Source organism: Vipera berus, assembly GCF_964194415.1.
Source record: "Vipera berus genome assembly, chromosome: 15".
Lineage (NCBI taxonomy): Eukaryota > Metazoa > Chordata > Lepidosauria > Squamata > Viperidae > Vipera > Vipera berus.
The window spans coordinates 3,346,276-3,364,777 of NC_138218.1; the positions used below are offsets into that span (position 1 = coordinate 3,346,276).

At 53.7% G+C, this 18,502-nt stretch overlaps 1 protein-coding gene across 1 annotated transcript in view; it reads right to left on the reverse strand.

Moving 5' to 3' along the window:
- The window catches only part of NOTCH1 (notch receptor 1), a 55,449-nt gene that overhangs the window by 24,399 nt on the left and 12,548 nt on the right, over positions 1–18,502 (reverse strand). The window contains exons 8-17 of the mRNA XM_081339767.1: positions 17,305–17,418; positions 13,002–13,235; positions 11,642–11,752; positions 11,344–11,536; positions 9,713–9,858; positions 8,763–8,876; positions 6,380–6,499; positions 3,469–3,621; positions 2,155–2,383; positions 1,676–1,877 (exon numbers count right to left, since the gene is read on the reverse strand). Coding sequence (XP_081195893.1) covers positions 1,676–1,877; positions 2,155–2,383; positions 3,469–3,621; positions 6,380–6,499; positions 8,763–8,876; positions 9,713–9,858; positions 11,344–11,536; positions 11,642–11,752; positions 13,002–13,235; positions 17,305–17,418 — 1,616 coding nt within the window. The remainder of the gene's footprint in view (positions 1–1,675; positions 1,878–2,154; positions 2,384–3,468; positions 3,622–6,379; positions 6,500–8,762; positions 8,877–9,712; positions 9,859–11,343; positions 11,537–11,641; positions 11,753–13,001; positions 13,236–17,304; positions 17,419–18,502) is intronic.

Genomic DNA, 18,502 nt, shown 5'->3' on the forward strand with positions numbered 1-18,502 from the left:
GTGCCGAGGCTGCCGCAGGCAAAGCGGAAGCCGAGCGACGTCTCGGAGAGCAACCCCGGCGAGGTTGCTTCCGATTCTCATTTTGGCCGTTATCTGTCACCTGCCGCTCCACGAGGAGCCCAAATGCACCTCGGCTGCCTTGTGCGGATTCCAGAGACGCTTCGGGCAGGCGGCCTGCACAGGGGCCAACTGCCCACCCGCTGAACATGCTGGCAGCCCCAATTCTCTTTGGTGGTGTTGACCAATCCGTGTCACCTTCTGCCATGCTCGAAACCCTTTAAAATGTGCGGAACAGCCAAGTAAGAGCCGGCGCTCACCTCTAGAGGGCGCACGGAGGCTTATCCATGGATCAGGCAAGTGGGACGTTTGTCCCCAAAGGCCAAGCTTTGCGGGGGGAACCCCCACGGCTGCAGAGGTCAATCAGAACAGAGCAGAAAGGGACCTTGGAGGTCTTCTAGTCCAGCCCCCTGCTCAAGCAGGAGAGCCTAGACCATTTCAGACAGGTGGCTGTCCAGTCTCTTCTTAAAAAGCTCCAGGGATGGAGCGCCCACAACATCTGGAGGCAACTTCTGTTCCACTGGTTAATTGTCTTCACTGTTGGGAAGTTTCTCCTTAATTCCAGGTTGCTTCTCACCTTGATTAGTTCCCATCTGTTGCTTCTTGTCCTGCCCTCTGGTGTTTTGGACAATAAATTGACCCCCTCTTCTATGTGGCAGCCCTTCAAATACTGGAATGCCGCTATCATGTCCCCCCCAGTCCTTCTTTTCTCTAGACTGGCCGTTCCCATTTCCTGCAACCGTTCTTCCTATGTTTTTGTCTCCAGGCCTTTAATCATCTTAGCTGCTCTTCTTTGCACTTTTCCCAAAGTCCCCACGTCTTTTTTTATAACGTGGTGGCCAGAACTGGATGCGGCGTTCCAGGTGTGGCCTCACTAAGGCTGTACTAACAACCAGCACTCTGAAATAACTGACAGACGGAGCCAAAATAACTGCTGTTCAAAATGTTTGCAAGCGCTTCCCTGCCTCGTTCCTCCCACTTCAACCTCGATCCCTAAGACATGTTTTTTCCCCCCAGAGGTGCCTGACATTACAGATGCTCCTCGCTTAATGACTGCCTTGTTTAGGGAGGGTTCTCGGTTATTTTTTTTAATTTTTTTAATTTTAATTCCATTTATATCCCGCCCTTCTCCGAAGACTCAGGGCGGCTTACAAGCTTAGCAGTAGCCTTCATTCTATGTATATGCCTGCTTATTAGGGCTTCCGCACACACCCCAAGCGGCATTATTACAAAGTCAGCTTAATTGCCCCCAACAATCCGGGTCCTCATTTTACCTACCTTGGAAGGATGGAAGGCTGAGTCAACCCTGAGCCTGGTGGGACTCGAACCTGCACTAATTGCAGGCAGCTGGTGTTACTTAAGGAGGCCTTAGCCCACTGCGCCACCAAGGCTCTGGTTATGGCGGCTATAAAAAAAATTAACTTTACGGCCATCGCATTCGTAACCCTTGCAGGTCTGTACAGCACAGGAAAGCTGAAGCGAGATGGGCTGGCGGCCACTTCGCTTAATGACCACGTTGCCCGTGCCAGTTGGAGTCACTAAACGAAGACTACCTGGACGTCCTTGAAAACCCGGAGCAGATATTCCGCCTGGAACAGGGAGGGGAATTGCTGGTTACCTGGCAATTGAGTCCGGTGTAGCCCTGCGGGCAGGCGCATTTGTAAGTCCCGTAGCTGTCCTGGCACGTCCCCCCATTCAAGCAGGGCCTGGAGTCGCACTCGTTGATGTCGTGCTCGCAATAAATGCCGGTGAAGCCAGGTGGGCAGACACAGGTGAAGGTGTTGATGCCGTCCACACAGGTGGCCCCATTGAAGCAGGAGCTGAGTGACAGGAGGGAGGGGGAGAGAGAGAGAGACAGAGTTACCCCCCCTGGCCTCACTTGACCCCTCCTGGAAGCCCAGATGCTGGACCTTACATGAAACCTTTTGACCCGTCCGGCACATCCTAGATCGGCATTTCTCGGCCTTGACAACCTGAAGATGGGCGGACTTCAACTCCCAGAATTCCTGGCTGGCTGGGAAATTCTGGAAGCGGAAGTCCACCCCTCTTTTAAGTTGTCAAGGCGGGGGTGGGGAAGCCCCTCCTAGACGGACCTACCTCTCCGTGCAGTCGGGTGTGTTGTGCTCACAGTGGATCCCGCTGAAGCCGGAGGGACAGGTGCAGGTGTAGCTGTTCACACAGTCGGTGCAGTTGGCCCCGTTCTCGCAGGGGTTGCTGGCGCACTCGTCAATGTCCTCCTGGCATTTGGGGCCCTGGAAGCCTGCCAGGCAGTTGCAGAAGAAGCCGTTGACGCCGTCAGAACAGGAGCCCCCATTGTGGCAGGGATCTGGGGAGGGGGGGTGGGGGGAGAGAGAGATAAGCAGACTTGGCATTGCATTCACAACACCAGGAGGAGGGAAGGGGGTCTGTGGGGCGCCCTGCCAATCAGTGCAGCAGCATCCCTGCCCCCCCATGCCCTCTTCAACACTGCTTCCCCCCCCGGAAAGTGAACCCCACACCTCTGGGTCCTTCCTTCTAGTGGGCCTGGAAATTATGGTGTGGTGTTTCTGGAATAAGAAGCCAAGGGGTGTGTGTGTGTGTCTGTCTGTCTGTCTGTATCTGTCTCTCTCCTTCTCTCTCTCCCTCCCTCTGTCTCCCTCTCTCCCTCCCTCCTTCTCTCCCTCCCTGTCCCTCTCCCTCCCTCCTTCTCTCCCTCCCTGTCCCTCTCTCCCTCCCTCCCTTCCTCTCTCTCCCTCCTTCTCTCCCTCCCTACCTCTCTCCCTCCCTGTCCCTCTGTCTCCCTACCTCTCTCTCTCCCTCCCTTCCTCTCTCCCTCCCTCCTTCTCTCCCTCCCTGTCCCTCTCTCCCTCCCTCCCTTCCTCTCTCTCCCTCCTTCTCTCCCTCCCTACCTCTCTCCCTCCCTGTCCCTCTGTCTCCCTACCTCTCTCTCTCCCTCCCTTCCTCTCTCCCTCCCTCCTTCTCTCCCTCCCTTCCTCTCTCCCTCCCTCCTTCTCTCCCTCCCTTCCTCTCTCCCTCCCTTCCTCTCCCTTCCTCTCTCCCTCCCTCCCTCTCTCCCTCCCTTCTTCTCTCTACCTCTGTCCCTCTCTCTCCCTCCCTTCCTCCCTCCCTCTCTCTCTCCCTCTCACTCACACACACACACTTTGCAAAGGGAGAAAGCCCTTTTTCCCTCCCGTGTCCCCAAGACCGACTTTCCCAAGCGGCTGACCTACAGATACGTCCCTGCGTGCCCAGAGGGTGAGGAGGGCAGTGGGGGGGCAGGCAGTTTTCTCCATTGAAAGAGCAGTTTTGAAGGACACCAGATTGGCTGCCCGGATGCGCCCCCCTCCCCAGCTCAGTTAATCCTTGCCCCCCCCACACACCCACACCCGGGACAGGCCCTAATTGGGAGTTTGTTTCCTGGGCTGTTCTTACTGGGTTGGCAGTCATCGATGTCAGTTTCGCAGCTCTCCCCTGTGAAACCGGATTTGCACACGCAGCGGTAGCTCCCATTGGTGTTTTGGCACGTGGCGCCGTTCCGACAGGGGCTCTTCACACACTCGTTGATGTCAATCTCACACGTTTGCCCTGAGAAGCGAAGGGAGAACCATACTTGGAATACTGCAGTTTCGGTCACCGCATTACAAAAAAGAGGTTGAGGCTTTGGAAAAACTGCAGAGAAGAGCAGCTAAGATGATCGAAGGCCTGGAGACTAAAACATTTAAAGAACGGTTACAGGATTTGGGGATGGCCAGTCTAGAGAAAAGAAGGACTGGTGGAGGGGGGACATGATAGCGGTATTCCAGTATTTGAGGGGCTGCCACAAAGAGGAAGGGGTCAAATTATTCTCCAAAGCACCAGAAGGGCAGACAAGAAACAACGGTTGGAAACTAATCAAGGAGAGAAGCAACCTGGAATGAAGGAGAAACATCCTAACAGTGAGGACAATCAACCAGTGGAACAGCTTGCCACCAGAAATCGTGGGCGCTCCATCACTGGAGGTTTTTAAGAAGAGACTGAACAGTCACCTGTCTGAAATGGCATAGGTCAGTGATGGCGAACCTTTAAGAGACCGAGTGCCCAAACTGCAACCCAAAACAAAGTTATTTATCGCTGGGTGCCAGGTGGGCACAGCCTACTGGGTGGGTGTGGCTGTGGTGGTGATGGAAGATTGGGTGGATGTGGCCAAGGTGGTTGTGGTCACCTCAATGTCGCTCATGGGGAGGGACACCTGTGGGGGAAAGCTGGTTGCAGAGGGACAGTTGCCACCTCCGAGGCATGGCACGGGTGCCCACAGGGAGGCTCTGAGTGCCGCCTCTGGCACCCGTGCCATAGGTTCCCCACCACTGGCATAGGTTCTCCTGCTTCAGCAGGGGGCTGGACTAGAAGACCTCCAAGGTCCCTCCCAGCTCCATTCTGATTGACCATGCCACCGTGTCATGCAAATGACCTCAAGTACCACTTTCGTCTTTTACAGAAGTTCGCGAGTAGCGATCCATTTCGGAGAGGGATGGACGAGCAGCTTCCTAAAAAAAGCACCACAGCCTTGGATGTTGACAGGGCAGAGGAGATGAAAGCCGCTTTTGCGTCTTGCAGGGCAAGGACACCCCCCTGGACTTTCAGGGACAGGTAAAAGACCGGCAGGCCGAACCCTGCCCCCACCCCCACTCCCCCCCCATCCATGCTCTAAATCTTTACCAGAGTTTGCAAATGCATGTCTACGAAGCAGCAGATATAAAAAACAGCTCTGGCCTAACTATACGGAGGAATTTACAGCCGCAGGAGGCAGAGGATAAATGAAGTAGGATGATGGAACAGAGGCAGCAGCCCATTCCTAATTTCAGCCTGGAACGCTAAAGCGGAAGAGGCAACACTCTCCATATTTGAGAAACGTCTGCAGGATTACTGTGGGACCACCACCCAGCAGGGCTTTTCTGAGGTTGTTCAATTAATTAGCTAATTAAGACCGATTAGGATGGAGAAAGAGTTAACTAAGCATCAGCTGATGGCTTAGACCTGCCGTCTCTGTGTACGTGCAGAGCACAAAAAAAAAATGAAATTAACCCAGCAGAGGGAGGAAGGATCAAAATTTTCGCCCACGCTGTAAAAATCGCTCCAACATTGTTAGACTGGAGACGTCCATGTTCACAATTATTTAAGCCCATTAATTAGCTCAAATGCAGAAGACGTCCAGTTGGGTGGACATCAGTGACCAGAATTCCCTAGGCGGCGTAGCTACTCGATAAGGATTCTGGGGGAGGAATTCTGCCTGTCTGCAAATATCCAGAGCAGGAATATGCAGTGTAAAAGGCTGTGCTGGCGCAAAGTCTAAATATGATCTATTGGAAAGAAATACTTTGCTCTTTATAGCAGTGTTCTCAACTTTTGGCAATTTTAAAATGTCTGGATTAATTCCCAAAAACTGTCAGCCAGCCATGGGGAATTCTGGGAATGGTAGTCCAGCTGAAAAGATGAGAAAAACACTGCTTCATCGGTTTATATCCAGTAATATGCGGTCAAGCTGCTCACCCTACAATGGTGTAGGGCAGGGGTAAGCAACCTTGGCTCTTTTATGACTCGTGGACCAACACCCAGAATTCCTGAGCCAGCCATGCTGAGGGGAAAGGGAGAGGTTACCAAGCTGACCCATGCTGGCTCAGGAATTCTGGGAGTTGAAGTCCTTGAGTCATGAAGGGGCCATAGTTCCTCCATGCTGTCTCAGGAATTCTGGGAGTTGAAGTCCATGAGTTATGAAGGGGCCATAGTTCCTCCATGCTGGCTCAGGAATTCTGGGAGTTGAAGTCCATGAGTTATGAAGGGGCCATAGTTCCTCCATGCTGGCTCAGGAATTCTGGGAGTTGAAGTCCTTGAGTCATGAAGGGGCCATAGTTCCTCCATGTTGTCTCAGGAATTCTGGGAGTTGAAGTCCATGAGTCATGAAGGGGCCAAAGTTTCCCCCATGCTGGCTCAGGAATTCTGGGAGTTGAAGTCTGCGAGTCATGAGGGGGCCAAAGTTTTCCCCATGCTGGCTTAGGAATTCTGGGAGTTGAAGTCTGCGAGTCATGAAGGGATCATAGTTCCCCCATGCTGGCTCAGGAATTCTGGGAGTTGAAGTCCATGAATTATAAAAGAGCCAAGGTTGCCTATCCCTGGTGTAGGGTCTCCTGCTTGGGCAGGTGGTTGGACTAGATGACCTACAGGGTCCCTTCTAACTCTGTTACTCTGCTTTTGAAAGCTTACTTCCTTTCTCCATCGATCATCTTTTGGAGTCTGCCCTTGCCTGCCTGGACGGTGACCCATCAGAAACCCTCAGGGGTGGCTGCAAAGCCACGGCACCCCCTCCTACCTTGCCATCCTGGAAGGCAGGTGCACAAGAAGCTCTCGTAGTCCTCCGACTCTCTGCATTGGCCGCCATTCTTGCAGGGACCCTCCGCGCAGGGCGCCAGGACTTCCCGGCAGGTGGGACCTACGGTTGGAAAGAAAACCCAGGTTGGCTGCAGCCCTTTGCCCGCCTTACCTGGCACCCAGGCCATTTCCTTTCCACCCTGTTGCCCAAGCAGCCCTTGGCTGCATCTAGGGCAGAGGTCCCCAACCTATGGGCCGCGGCCCACTGCCCTCTTGGCCCCTGGGCCGCATGAGTGCCTGGCCAGCGTGTGTGCGCGCTCACCCCCCTGTTGCACCGGCGCTAGCCGAGCCGTGAGCCTCGCACCGGCGCTAGCAGCCCCATTGGCAGAGCACGCATGCTCGCTGCCCTGTTTGCGCGGATGTGCACGCAGCCACATTAGCATGTGCGCATGCACGCATAAAGGTACCTGTCCCTCTTTTTCCCACCGGGCCGCCAACACAGAAAAGTCGAGAATCCCTGATCTATGGCACAAGCAGTCGCAGCCGAGCTTTCAGGCGGTGGGGCTGACCCACCACTGCACAACAGACCCTGGCTATGAGCAGCAAGGGGCTGCCCCCCCAGGCCCACCTGAGAGTAGCCGGGCTGCTCTGGACCTTCTGTGAGAGACTTTCTCCTTGGGGAAGGTTCATCCACGCTGTGGACATTGGAGAAGGGGGGGTTGTCCAAACAGCCCCCTCCCACGTCACCTGGGGGTGCTCGGTGACCCTGATCTGAACCAGAAGGCAGGGAGAAACCCCCCCCCCAATTATCCAGCCTTCCTTTCCTGCTTACTGACGCCCTCCTAACGGGGGCTTGTTTTCTGTTTTCTAGAACCTTCTCTCGGCTCACCCACCCTCCCCCCCGCCCCCCAAATCTCCTGGTTTGTTTCCCCAGCAACCGGCAAAGGCAGGAAAGTCACAACTTCCTCCAATTGTGCAGAGTTTGTCATTCTGTGCAGCAGGAGGAAGCAGGAAACGGGCAGAGAGGCCTCGGGATGGCGCAAAGGCGCCTTTTTCCAAAAGGGAGGCCGACGGGCCAAGCTGGCAAAAAGCAGGAAGGGGACCCAAAAGGGCCACTTAGTGGCAGGAGAGGTTTGCACCAGGGGGAATCCGAGGCGGGGCAACGGAGAAGCGTGCATAGGAAAACGGAGGGAAAGAAGCAAATCTCACCCTAGGATTTTGGGAGGCAGGAAAACCACAAAACAACTTAAATCTCTCCGATTGACGCCTCCTGGTCAGAGAAGACGTGGCCGGGGGGGTGGGGGGTGGGAGCAAAGGAGCGGCGCAGGGTGGGGATCAGATAGAGGCAATCCTTCACTTGCGACCATAATGGAGCCCAACATTTCCGTTGCTATGCCTGAGGTTTGTTAAGTGATCTTTGCCCCGTTTTACGACCTTCCTTGCCACGTCTGTTAAGTGAATCACTGCAGCGGTTAAGTTAGCAACACGGTCGTTAAGAGAATCTGGCTTCCCCCACGGAAGGTCAGAAGGTCGCAAAAGGGGATCGCGTGACCCCAGGATGCTGTGACCGTCATAAATATGAGCCAGTTGCGAAGCATCTGAACTTTGATCCCACGACCATGGGGATGCTGCAACGGTCGTAAGTGTGAAAAATGGTCATCAATCAGGGGTCCCCAGCCTCCAGGCCGCAGCTACTACCAGGCCGTGGCCTATTTGGAACCGGTCTGTACAAACGGTGGGCCAGTGTGCACATGTGCAGCTCAACGTGTGCAAGCAGCAGGCCGGCGTGTGTGTGCACGGGCGTGTGCAGCTCAAGTTTCATAAGTTGAGCTGCAGGTGTATGAGCATGCACACCAGCCCGCCGCTCACGTTACGTTGAGCTGTGCATGCATGCACAAGTGTGCCGGCCCACTGCTCACGCGGCCCGGTTCCTTCTTCTCACCCCCCAACACGGGGCACCAAGTCACAAAGGTTGGGGGCTGCTGTCATAAGTCCCTGTTTTCAGGGCTCTTGTAACTCTGAACAGTCACTAATGACTATTTGGGAAAGGCAATTCAGCAACTGCCCTGAACATTTCAGGGGTCCTCGGGGAAGTGGATGGATCCCGCCCTCCTCTTCCACCAGAGATCCCTCAGCTAGAGCTGGCTGCTTTGGATCAGCGATGGACAATGCTCGGTGGCCAGAAGCTCCATGGCTGGATTTGAGACCAAGAAGGGACAGTGAGGAAGGCAGATGGCAAGAGGATCCATTCCCTTCGCAGCGCAGAAACGCAAGAGAAACCAGAAGTGGGTGAGGTTTGTTCTTCTGCTCCCAGCTATTCTGGGACCCCCTGGCCACATTTCTCCCTGACTGAAGCCCCCCACCGAAGAGTTGCGTTCTCTCACCAGTGTAGGGTGGAAGGCAGTTGCACTGGTAGCGAGCAACGTCGTCGATGCATGTTCCCTGGTTCAGGCAAGGATTGGAGGCGCATTCGTTGATGTTGATCTGGCAGTTGGGTCCTGGGGGAAAGGAGGAGATCTACAGGGTCCCATCTGCATCTGGGTGACCACAAAGCCACCCAGGCGTTCTTTCCCAACCTGGAACAGCAACAGGGCAGGCAACCTCGGCTCTTTTATGACTTGTGGACTTCAACTCCCAGAATTCCTCAGTCGGCCATCTTGATGAAACTGCGGGCTTGGATCCAGACCAGGGGGTCTTCCAACATGGCCCTTTTATGACTGGTGGACTTCAACTCCCAGAATTCCTCAGTCAGCATGGGGACACAATGGCCTCTTCATGACTCATGGACTTCAACTCCCAGAATTCCTGAGCCAGCATGGCTCAGCTTGGAAACCTCTCCCTTTCCCCTCAGCATGGCTGGCTCAGGAATTCTGGGAGTTGAAGTCTACGAGTCACAAAAGAGTCAAAGTTGCCTAGCCCTGGGCTAAACCGATGTTTCTCAATCTCTGCAACTTTAAGGACTTTGACTCCCAGAATTCCCCAGCCAATTTGAGAGTTGAATTCCTTAAGATTATCAAGGTTGAGAAATATGGAGCTAGACTTTCTGACGGCTTCCCTCCAAAACCCGGAGGGGTCAGATTGAGGTCAACTGCTTTGGTGGCCCACCTCCCCAAATAGGGATTGTCTGCCCAAGCCAACCCTCGCTTTGACGGATATTTAACTAAGCCCTTCCAATTTAGTCAGGGGTGATTTATTTATAGCAGTTTGACTTCCTTTTCTGGATGACTTCCTCTTTTAAGCTGATGATCAATGTTTAAAACAAAAAAAACTAATTTGCCGTGACTTGGCCAGACTTTTAGAGGGGCGAAACTGTGGGTGAAGTCCAGGATCTTACCCGTGAATCCCTTCTGGCAGGTGCAAATGAAACCGCTGGTCATGTCCTTGCAGGTTCCACCGTTCACACAAGGGTTGGACTCACATTCGTTCTTGTTGATGTCACAGTTTGTCCCACTCCAGCCTGGGTCGCAGTCACACTTGTAGCTTTGATTCCAGAGGAGAGACACAAAGCACAAGGTGATTGGATTTGGCTGGTTTTCTTTTAAAAATAATCCTCGTCTCTCGATGCCACTCAAACCCCTATACAGGGCACCTTTAAAAAAACTTCATCTTGTGTAGAAGCAGTAAGAAGGGCAGGCCAACATCGCATTATCCCCAGTGGCCAAAGAATACTTAGTGAATCTAAAATAGTTTCTGGAAGAACAAAAATAGATCCCGAAAGGGCCAACTCATCACATTATTGGGCATTTTTGGGGCCTTCTAGAAACAGGCAGACACTCTAATGGCAGAAAGTGAAGAGGAACTAAAGAGCCTCTTCTTGCGAGTGAAGAAGGAGAGTGCAAAACTTGGGTTGAAACTTAACATTAAGAAAACCAAGATCATGGCATCCGGTCCTCTCAATTCCTGGCAAATCGATGGGGGGGAAATGGAGGTAGTGACAGATTTTATTTTCCTGGGCTCCAAGATCACTGCAGACGGGGACTGTAGCCAAGAAATTAAAAGACGCTTGCTCCTGGGGAGGAAAGCCATGGCAAACCTAGACAGCACACTAAAAAGCAGAGACGTCACCCTGCCAACAAAAGTGTGTATAGTCAAGGCTATGGTCTTCCCAGTTGCAATGTACGGCTGTGAAAGTTGGACCATAAGAAAGGCCGAGCGCCAAAGAATTGAGGCCTTTGAACTCTGGTGCTGGAGAAGACTCCTGCGAGTCCCTTGGACTGCAAGGTGATCAAACCGGTCGGTCCTAGAGATCAACCCTGACTGCTCTTTAGAAGGCCAGATCCTGAAGTCGAAACCCAAATACTTTTAACCTGAATAACCTGAACTATTTACAAACAACTTGTTATTTGTTACTTTTGACTACCCAACCACCATATTGCTTCATAGGTAAAGGTAAAGGTTCCCCCGCACACGCGTGCTAGTCGTTTCTGACTCTAGGGGCCGGTGCTCATCTCCGTTTCAAAGCCAGCGCTTGTCCGAGGATGTCTCCGTGGTCATGTGGCCGGCATGACTAGACGCCAAAGGCGCACGGAACGCTGTTCCCTTCCCACCGTAGTGGTCCCTATTTTTCTACTTGCATTTTTTAATGTGCTTTCGAACTGCTAGGTTGGCAGAAGCTGGGACGAGTAACAGGCGCTCACTCTGTTACGCGGCACTCGGGATTCGACCCGCCAAACTGCCGACCTTCTGATTGACAAGCTCAGCGTCCTAACCCACTGAGCCACCACGTCCTTTTATATTGCTTCATAACTACGTGTATATACCCCAAGCCCTACCTTTAACCTTTCCTCTACCCTATTCCAAATCCCCATTTCCCTACCTTTCTTTTTAACCCTATAAAACTAATAAAAAACATTTTAAAAAAAGAAAAGAAATGGGCAAAGAGAGGTGCCACGTAGCAATCCACCACAGACGGTCACGTTTCCCAGGCTGCCCCTCCTGCCTGGCGCAGCCTTGCCCGCCGCTCACCCGTTCAGCCCATCGTGGCATCTCCCGTGGACGCAGGGGTTGCTACTGCACTCGTTCACTTCCGAGAGGCACAAGGGGTCATGGAAGCCTTCCGGGCACTGGCAGGTGAAACCGTTGATGCCATCCAGGCAGGTGCCCCCGTTGTGGCAAGGGCTGCCTTCGCACTCGTCCACATTGACGCTGCACATCCTTCCTGCAGAGACAAGGGGAGCCAGTGGGAACCCTGTCCCCGGGGGGGGGGGCGCAAAGCCCACAGGGGGAAGGGGCCCGTGCTTGGGTCTCTCCCGCCCTCCCTCACCTGTATATCCTGGCTCACAGGCGCATTCATAACCATTGATCTTGTCCACACACTTGCCATAATCACAGGGGTTGCTGGCACATTCATCCAGGTTGATTTCACAGTTGGGTCCTTGGAAAAAGAAAAGGGCAGTTAGCCAGACGGTCCGGGACTGGGAACCCAAGTGAAGCTAAAGGCATTTGTGATGCTTTCAGACTATCTCAGTGACACACACACACACACACAGACACAAGTCCACAAGTCTTAAAGTTGTCAGAGCCCTGCTATAGCCATAGCAAGAGCCCGTAGACTTATATACTGCTTCACAGTGCTTGACAGCCCTCTCTAAGCGGTTTACAGAGTCAGCCTCTTGCCCCTGCCTCCCCCAACAATCTGGGTCCTCATTTTACCGACCTCGGAAGGAGGGAAGGCTGAGTCAACCTTGAGCGGGTGAGAACGAACTGCTGGCAGTCGGCAGAAAGAGCCTGCAATAGTGCCTTCTAACCACTGAGCCACCACTAGGAAGTGGGGTTTTTTTTCCAGAAAAAACCAGAAGTAAATGCTAGGCTTTGTTAAAAACACACGCACGCACGCACACACACACACACACACACACACACACACACACAAATCCTAAATTGCAGTCACGTAACTGTGGGAGGTTGCAAATATCCATGAATGTGAGCTGGTTGTCAAGGTTTATGTGAATGAGCTGGGGATATGTCTTCAGTACTTTTGGGGAGGGGAATCTGTCATAGCTTCAAACACTCTAAGGCAGGGGTCTTCAAACCTGGCCCTTTGATGACTTGTGGACTTCAACTCCCAGAATTCCTCTCAGCGTGCCTGGCTGAGGAATACTGGGAGTTGAAGTCCACAAGTCATCAAAGGGCCATGTTTGAAGACCCCCTGGTCTGGATCCAAGCCTGCAGTTTCATCAAAATGGCCGACTGAGGAATTCTGGGAGTTGAAGTCCAGAAGTCATCAAAGGGCCAAGTTGGAAGACCCCCTGGTCTGGATCCAAGCCTGCAGTTTCATCAAAATGGCCGACTGAGGAATTCTGGGAGTTGAAGTCCAGAAGTCATCAAAGGGCCATGTTTGAAGACCCCCTGGTCTGGATCCAAGCCTGCAGTTTCATCAAAATGGCCGACTGAGGAATTCTGGGAGTTGAAGTCCAGAAGTCATCAAAGGGCCAAGTTGGAAGACCCTTGCTCTAAGCAAACCAGTTGTAAATCAAGGACTACCAGGTGGGGCAGGCCCAAACATCTCCAGGGCGCCTTTCCTTGGCCTGAAATGCAGGGGTGGGGGGACACAGACTGGTCAGCAAGATGGCTCCGCTCCATCCTTTCGTGGGAAGGCCAGCGAAGCCCCGCCCCCTCCTCACCTGTGGTGCCTTTGAGGCAGGAGCAGGCGTAGGCATTGTTCCTGTCCTGGCAGGTGCCCCCATTCTTGCAGGGCTGGCTTTGGCACTCGTTGATGTTGACGTCACAGAGGTGGCCGGTGTAGCCAGGCTGGCACAGGCAGGTAAAGGAGGCGATGCCATCCTGGCACGTGCCGTAGTGGCAGGGATCAGGGTCACACTCGTTGATGTCCGTCTCACAGTGAGTCCCGGAAAAGCCTGGGGGGGGGGGCAGAGGGGCACAGAGACTCAAGAAACCTGGCACCCCATTTCTTCCAGGTGGCATCCTTCTTCCCTCCACCAGGCGCTGGGAAGAGCAGCTGATTTTTTTTTCTAGCACTCAACTGGCCAGCAGAGGCTTCCAAGGATCCTCCCTGGCTGATTGCCCTCAGCTCTGCTTGGAAACCCAGCGGCTAGGCACGAGCTTGCCTGCTAAAATACTGCCCTTTCTTACCCCCAGGATGGACTCCACCTCCCGCGGTTCCCAGCCAGAAGGGTGGGAGTCCACGAGAAGGAAAAGGGGTGGGCTGGGTGGGCAACTGGGCGAGGGTCAAGCCCTCCTTCCCCAGAGGAGAGCGCGGTGGCCTCCAACGCCACCCTCCCCAGCGCCTGGCTAAGAGCGCGCGAGATCCCCGGCCTCCATCCGTTAAAAAAGCCCAATTCTTTGCCTTCAAAAGGATATTAATCAGGGGGGGGGAAGCTTCTGTGCTAGAGAAGAAGGCCGTCCTTGTTCCTGCCTCCCCCCTCTCCCCGCCCTCCGAACTCTGGGACGTTCAGAAAGCATGAATTTGGGGGGAGGGGAGGGGGCTGGCAAGAAAATCAGGGTCCCCAAAGCAAGAAACCGTCTCTCTCTCGGGGGGGGGCAAACTCGGATAAACGGGCCCGTTTGCAAGCCACCGTTTTGCAGCTTTGGGGGGACACCCGGAGCGAGTTCCCCTCCTTTCCCAAGCAAACCTGCCAGCCGTGGCTTCTGCCCGCCCTTGGCGGGGGCGCCTTTGGGGGTTCGGACCGCCCGAGGGGTTCCCCACGGCAGGCCCGTCCCCCGTGGCCCCCCGAGACGTTGCAAGGGACGTGGGTAGGAGACAGGCCGGGTGGCAGGGAGGCTGGCAGGCCAGGCTAGGGCACAGCACCAAGCCACGGGGGTGGTGGTGGGGGAAAACTCCGTCCTCTTGCAAACACAAACGCTTTTCTTCTGTCTCCCGTGGTCCCCCGTCCCCCCCCGTCCCCCCCAGCCAGCTCTGGGCTCTCCTCCCTGCCTGTCTGGATCCGGCTTTTGGGGGTGGGGGGGGACGCAGTGAATTCAAAAGGGGACAACAGCAGCCCTTTTCTCTCTGCCCGCCTCCTCCTCCCGCCAGGAGGCAGCGGACAAAAGCAGGAGGGCGGCCGGGGGGGGGGGGGAAAGCGGGCAGACAAAGTGGGCCTTTGAGTGCCCCTGTCCCTCCCCGGCCGGGAAGCCCACATTGCGGCCTTTTCATCGCCACCGCTGCCGTCCAACCAAGATGCTCATTAGGGAAGAGCCGCTGGCAGCCAGCCGGCCCCACAAAAGCCCCTCTGTTTGCCGAGGGGGGGGGTCCGGGCTGGGTTTTGTCCGAGGGCGCCTGGCGCTTCCCTCGCCCAGCACACCCGGCCCTGCCCGCCCTCCCTTCTCCCGCCCAGCGACGTGGGGCCAGAAAAAAGAGAGGGACGGTGCCCAGACGGGGCTCACCGACTAGCCCAGGGGTAGGCAACCTCGGCTCTTTTATGACTCGTGGACTTCAACTCCCAGAATTCCTGAGCCAGCATGGGGGAACTATGGTCCCCTCATGACTCGTGGACTTCAACTCCCAGAATTCCTGAGCCAGCATGGGGGAACTATGGTCCCCTCATGACTCGTGGACTTCAACTCCCAGAATTCCTGAGCCAGCATGGGGGAACTATGGTCCCCTCATGACTCGTGGACTTCAACTCCCAGAATTCCTGAGCCAGCATGGGGGAACTATGGTCCCCTCATGACTCGTGGACTTCAACTCCCAGAATTCCTGAGCCAGCATGGGGGAACTATGGTCCCCTCATGACTCGTGGACTTCAACTCCCAGAATTCCTGAGCCAGCATGGGGGAACTATGGTCCCCTCATGACTCGTGGACTTCAACTCCCAGAATTCCTGAGCCAGCATGGGGGAAACTATGGTCCCCTCATGACTCGTGGACTTCAACTCCCAGAATTCCTGAGCCAACATGGGGGAAACTATGGTCCCCTCATGACTCGTGGACTTCAACTCCCAGAATTCCTGAGACAGCATGGGGGAAACTATGGTCCCCTCATGACTCGTGGACTTCAACTCCCAGAATTCCTGAGCCAGCATGGGGGAACTATGGTCCCCTCATGACTCCTGGACTTCAACTCCCAGAATTCCTGAGCCAGCATGGGGGAACTATGGTCCCCTCATGACTCCTGGACTTCAACTCCCAGAATTCCTGAGCCAGCATGGGGGAACTATGGTCCCCTCATGACTCCTGGACTTCAACTCCCAGAATTCCTGAGCCAGCATGGCGCAGCTTGGAAACCTCTCCCTTTCCCCTCAGCATGGCTGGCTCGGGAATTCTGGGAGTTGAAGTCCACGAGTCATAAAAGAGCCGAGGTTGCCTACCCCTGGGCTAGCCCCAAAGGGCAATTTGTTTTTTTTAAGCCAGGATGGGAAAAAGACCGGACAGAGCCGGGAGGCAGGAAATGGGGTGCCCGTCTCCCGCCTCCCTCAGCTCAGCGCTTAAACATCTGCAGCGCTATTGCAGACACAGTTAACTATGTTTGTGTTTGTGTGTGTGTGTGTGTGTGTGTGTGTGTGTGTCTGTTCTCTTTTTTTCCTTTTTCTGTTCCTTTCTCCCTCGGGGCTGGGCCTGCAATGTGGAAGGACTTGGGGACACCTGGGAAAACAAACCGGGTTGCAAAAGATTCTCCTTTTCGGCCTGGTTTTCTTTTAGACCTTCCACTTGTGGGTGTGCGGGGGGAGGGGAGAATATTGGCATTGAACTTGAAATTGAATTCGGAACGTCCTCAGTCCCACTCGGGCAGGAAATGGGAACAGCAACACACACTGTTTGTAGAAGAGTTTCAGAGAGAGATGCAGCACGCTCTGCCCCGGGGCCAAAGCTGAAGCCGGGACGGGAGTTTACGCTTATCATTTTGGGCAGCATGTGACCATCATGCTGGTGCTGTTCCCTGATCCACGTGGCCAGAAGCTGCCTTCTATAAACAGCCAGCGCCCGGGGGGCTACCCACGAGACGAGGAAGTTGGGTGTGCGCGCGTGTGCGTGTGTGTGTGTGTGTGTGTGTGTGAGAGAGAGAGAGAGAGAGAGAGATTCCCCCAAGATTCAGCAAGCTTTAAAGCCCCGCAGGCTTCATCAGTCACCAAACAAGAGCGCCCTGTCTACTGCTTCTGAAAGGAGAGATTTAGAAGAATCACAGTCTTCCCTTCTTCCCTTTTAGGGATATATTTGCAAAATTCTCCACAGTTAACAACAGATACACATATTTTTTCCCCTTTCCCATATCGTATCAGCAACGAGCATCCTGCCCGTGAAACCGAGACTCACTTAGAAAGAAAATCAAAGGGAACAGCGGGCACCCCCATCCTGAGAAATGGCCCCAGGTCAGTTACCCAGACCGTATCCCCGGTTTTTTCCCTTCCGTGCAGTGAAGCTGCCCGCTCAGAATCCGAGTGGGAATGTCAACAACGCTGCTAACCTCCGAACGTTCTTGCTTGACAAGAGACGAGGAAGTAGCCATTTCGTATGTTCAACTTGTGTATTGCTTTAAGAGATGGATTAAGGTTGGGAGGGGGGACCAGGAGGATTGCACCTTTTAAGGCCATCTGAAGCTAAAGAAGATAAGAACTTGGCGGGTTTTCTAATGGGAGGGAAACCAATTCTTTCAATTACTTGGAGAATATGATTTAATGACAAAATTAGGAAGGTGGGAGAATTGTGTTTTAATATATTGTGCAAAGGGGGCGGAGATTTCAGATTCCAGCTTCCTTGGAGCAAGCATCTGCCGGTATATTAGGCTGAATAAAGGACTTTTAAGGTAAACAGTGCCTCAGAGTCACTTGAAAAGCCCACAAAACTCGGAAACTTGACAGGGAATCTTGGTTCCTTAAGCCACTTCTGCTCGGCTCCCACAGCAACTGTTAGAAACTGTGTTTTGTGGATGGGAACCCCTGCACTTGCTTAGCATCCCATCACACTTTTTTTTGCACGCGGGCTTCCTCTGTTCTGCCCCCACCCCCCCACTCCCTCCACCCCGCCGCTTACCTTCTGCGCATTCACACACGTAAGCGTTTGGTGCATCCACACATTTGGCTCCATTTTTGCAGGGTGTGCTGGCACATTCATCAATGTCGTGTTGACACAGGGGACCATTAAATCCTGGGGGAGGGTGGGTGTGTATGGGGGGGGGAGAAACAAGAGACAAGCTTGACCCAGGATTCTTTGGCTCCTGCTTCATCCCCCCCCCCGCCCCATCCCAAAGAACCCCTTGGAATCAAGGTGGGGAACTTTTCTCTGCCCAAGACACAGGCACAGATTTTTCACAGTTGCGGTCTTCCCTAAACAAACAAGGGATTCGGAATGATAGACGGGTTTAATGGAAGTGGCTGGGGAGGGAGGGGCAGAAGTACTGCCCCCCCCTCTTTTAAACCGTGCAAGGAAGGGCATGCAACGAGACAAGCAGAAAATAACGGCAGCTTGATGGATTTCCAAGAGTCCATTCAACACTTTTTTCGATCAGCATTTTGGGATGACTGAAGCCAGCTATGTTTTAATAACGGTGGCCAGTTCCTGCAGATAACCTGGATAATAAGGGCAAATCGGTGTTTGCACTGGCCTCCTTCCTCACCAGGCTTTTGGCCTTCCCACCACAGAGACTTTATTTCATGACAGAACTAAAATTGTGGCCACTGATCCAAATGAAATCCCAAGAGGACTGCAGGGCTGACAACTGCATAATTTTTGCTAATCGCCATCCATTTTCTCAGACCGATGGAAGAATGAGATCCAGATATTTGGGATCTTAATAGGCCGGATTAGCGAAATGTCCCCAAACATGGATTTTGCTGCCAAATGCTTTCCCAGTTATCCCTTTGCAAACAACCTCACGGCCTAAAACAGGGTCACAAAAACAAGCATTTGCAAAACAGAATAAGGGAATAACAAAAGTGGGAAGGGACCGTGTCCATTACATTCAGGACAAATGGCTGTCCAGTCCCTTCTTGAAAAGCACCCACAATTTCTGGAGGCAACTTCCGTTCCACTGGTTAATTGTTTTCACTGTTAGGAAGTTTCTCCTTAATTTCAGGTTGCTTTTCTCCTTGGTTAGTTTCTACCCGTTGCTTCTTGTCCTGCCTTCAGGTGCTTTGGAGAATATCCTGACACCCCCCCCCCTCTTCTCTGTGGCAGCCCCACAAATATTGGAAGATGCTGTCATGTCACCCCCTCGTCCTTCTCTTCATTA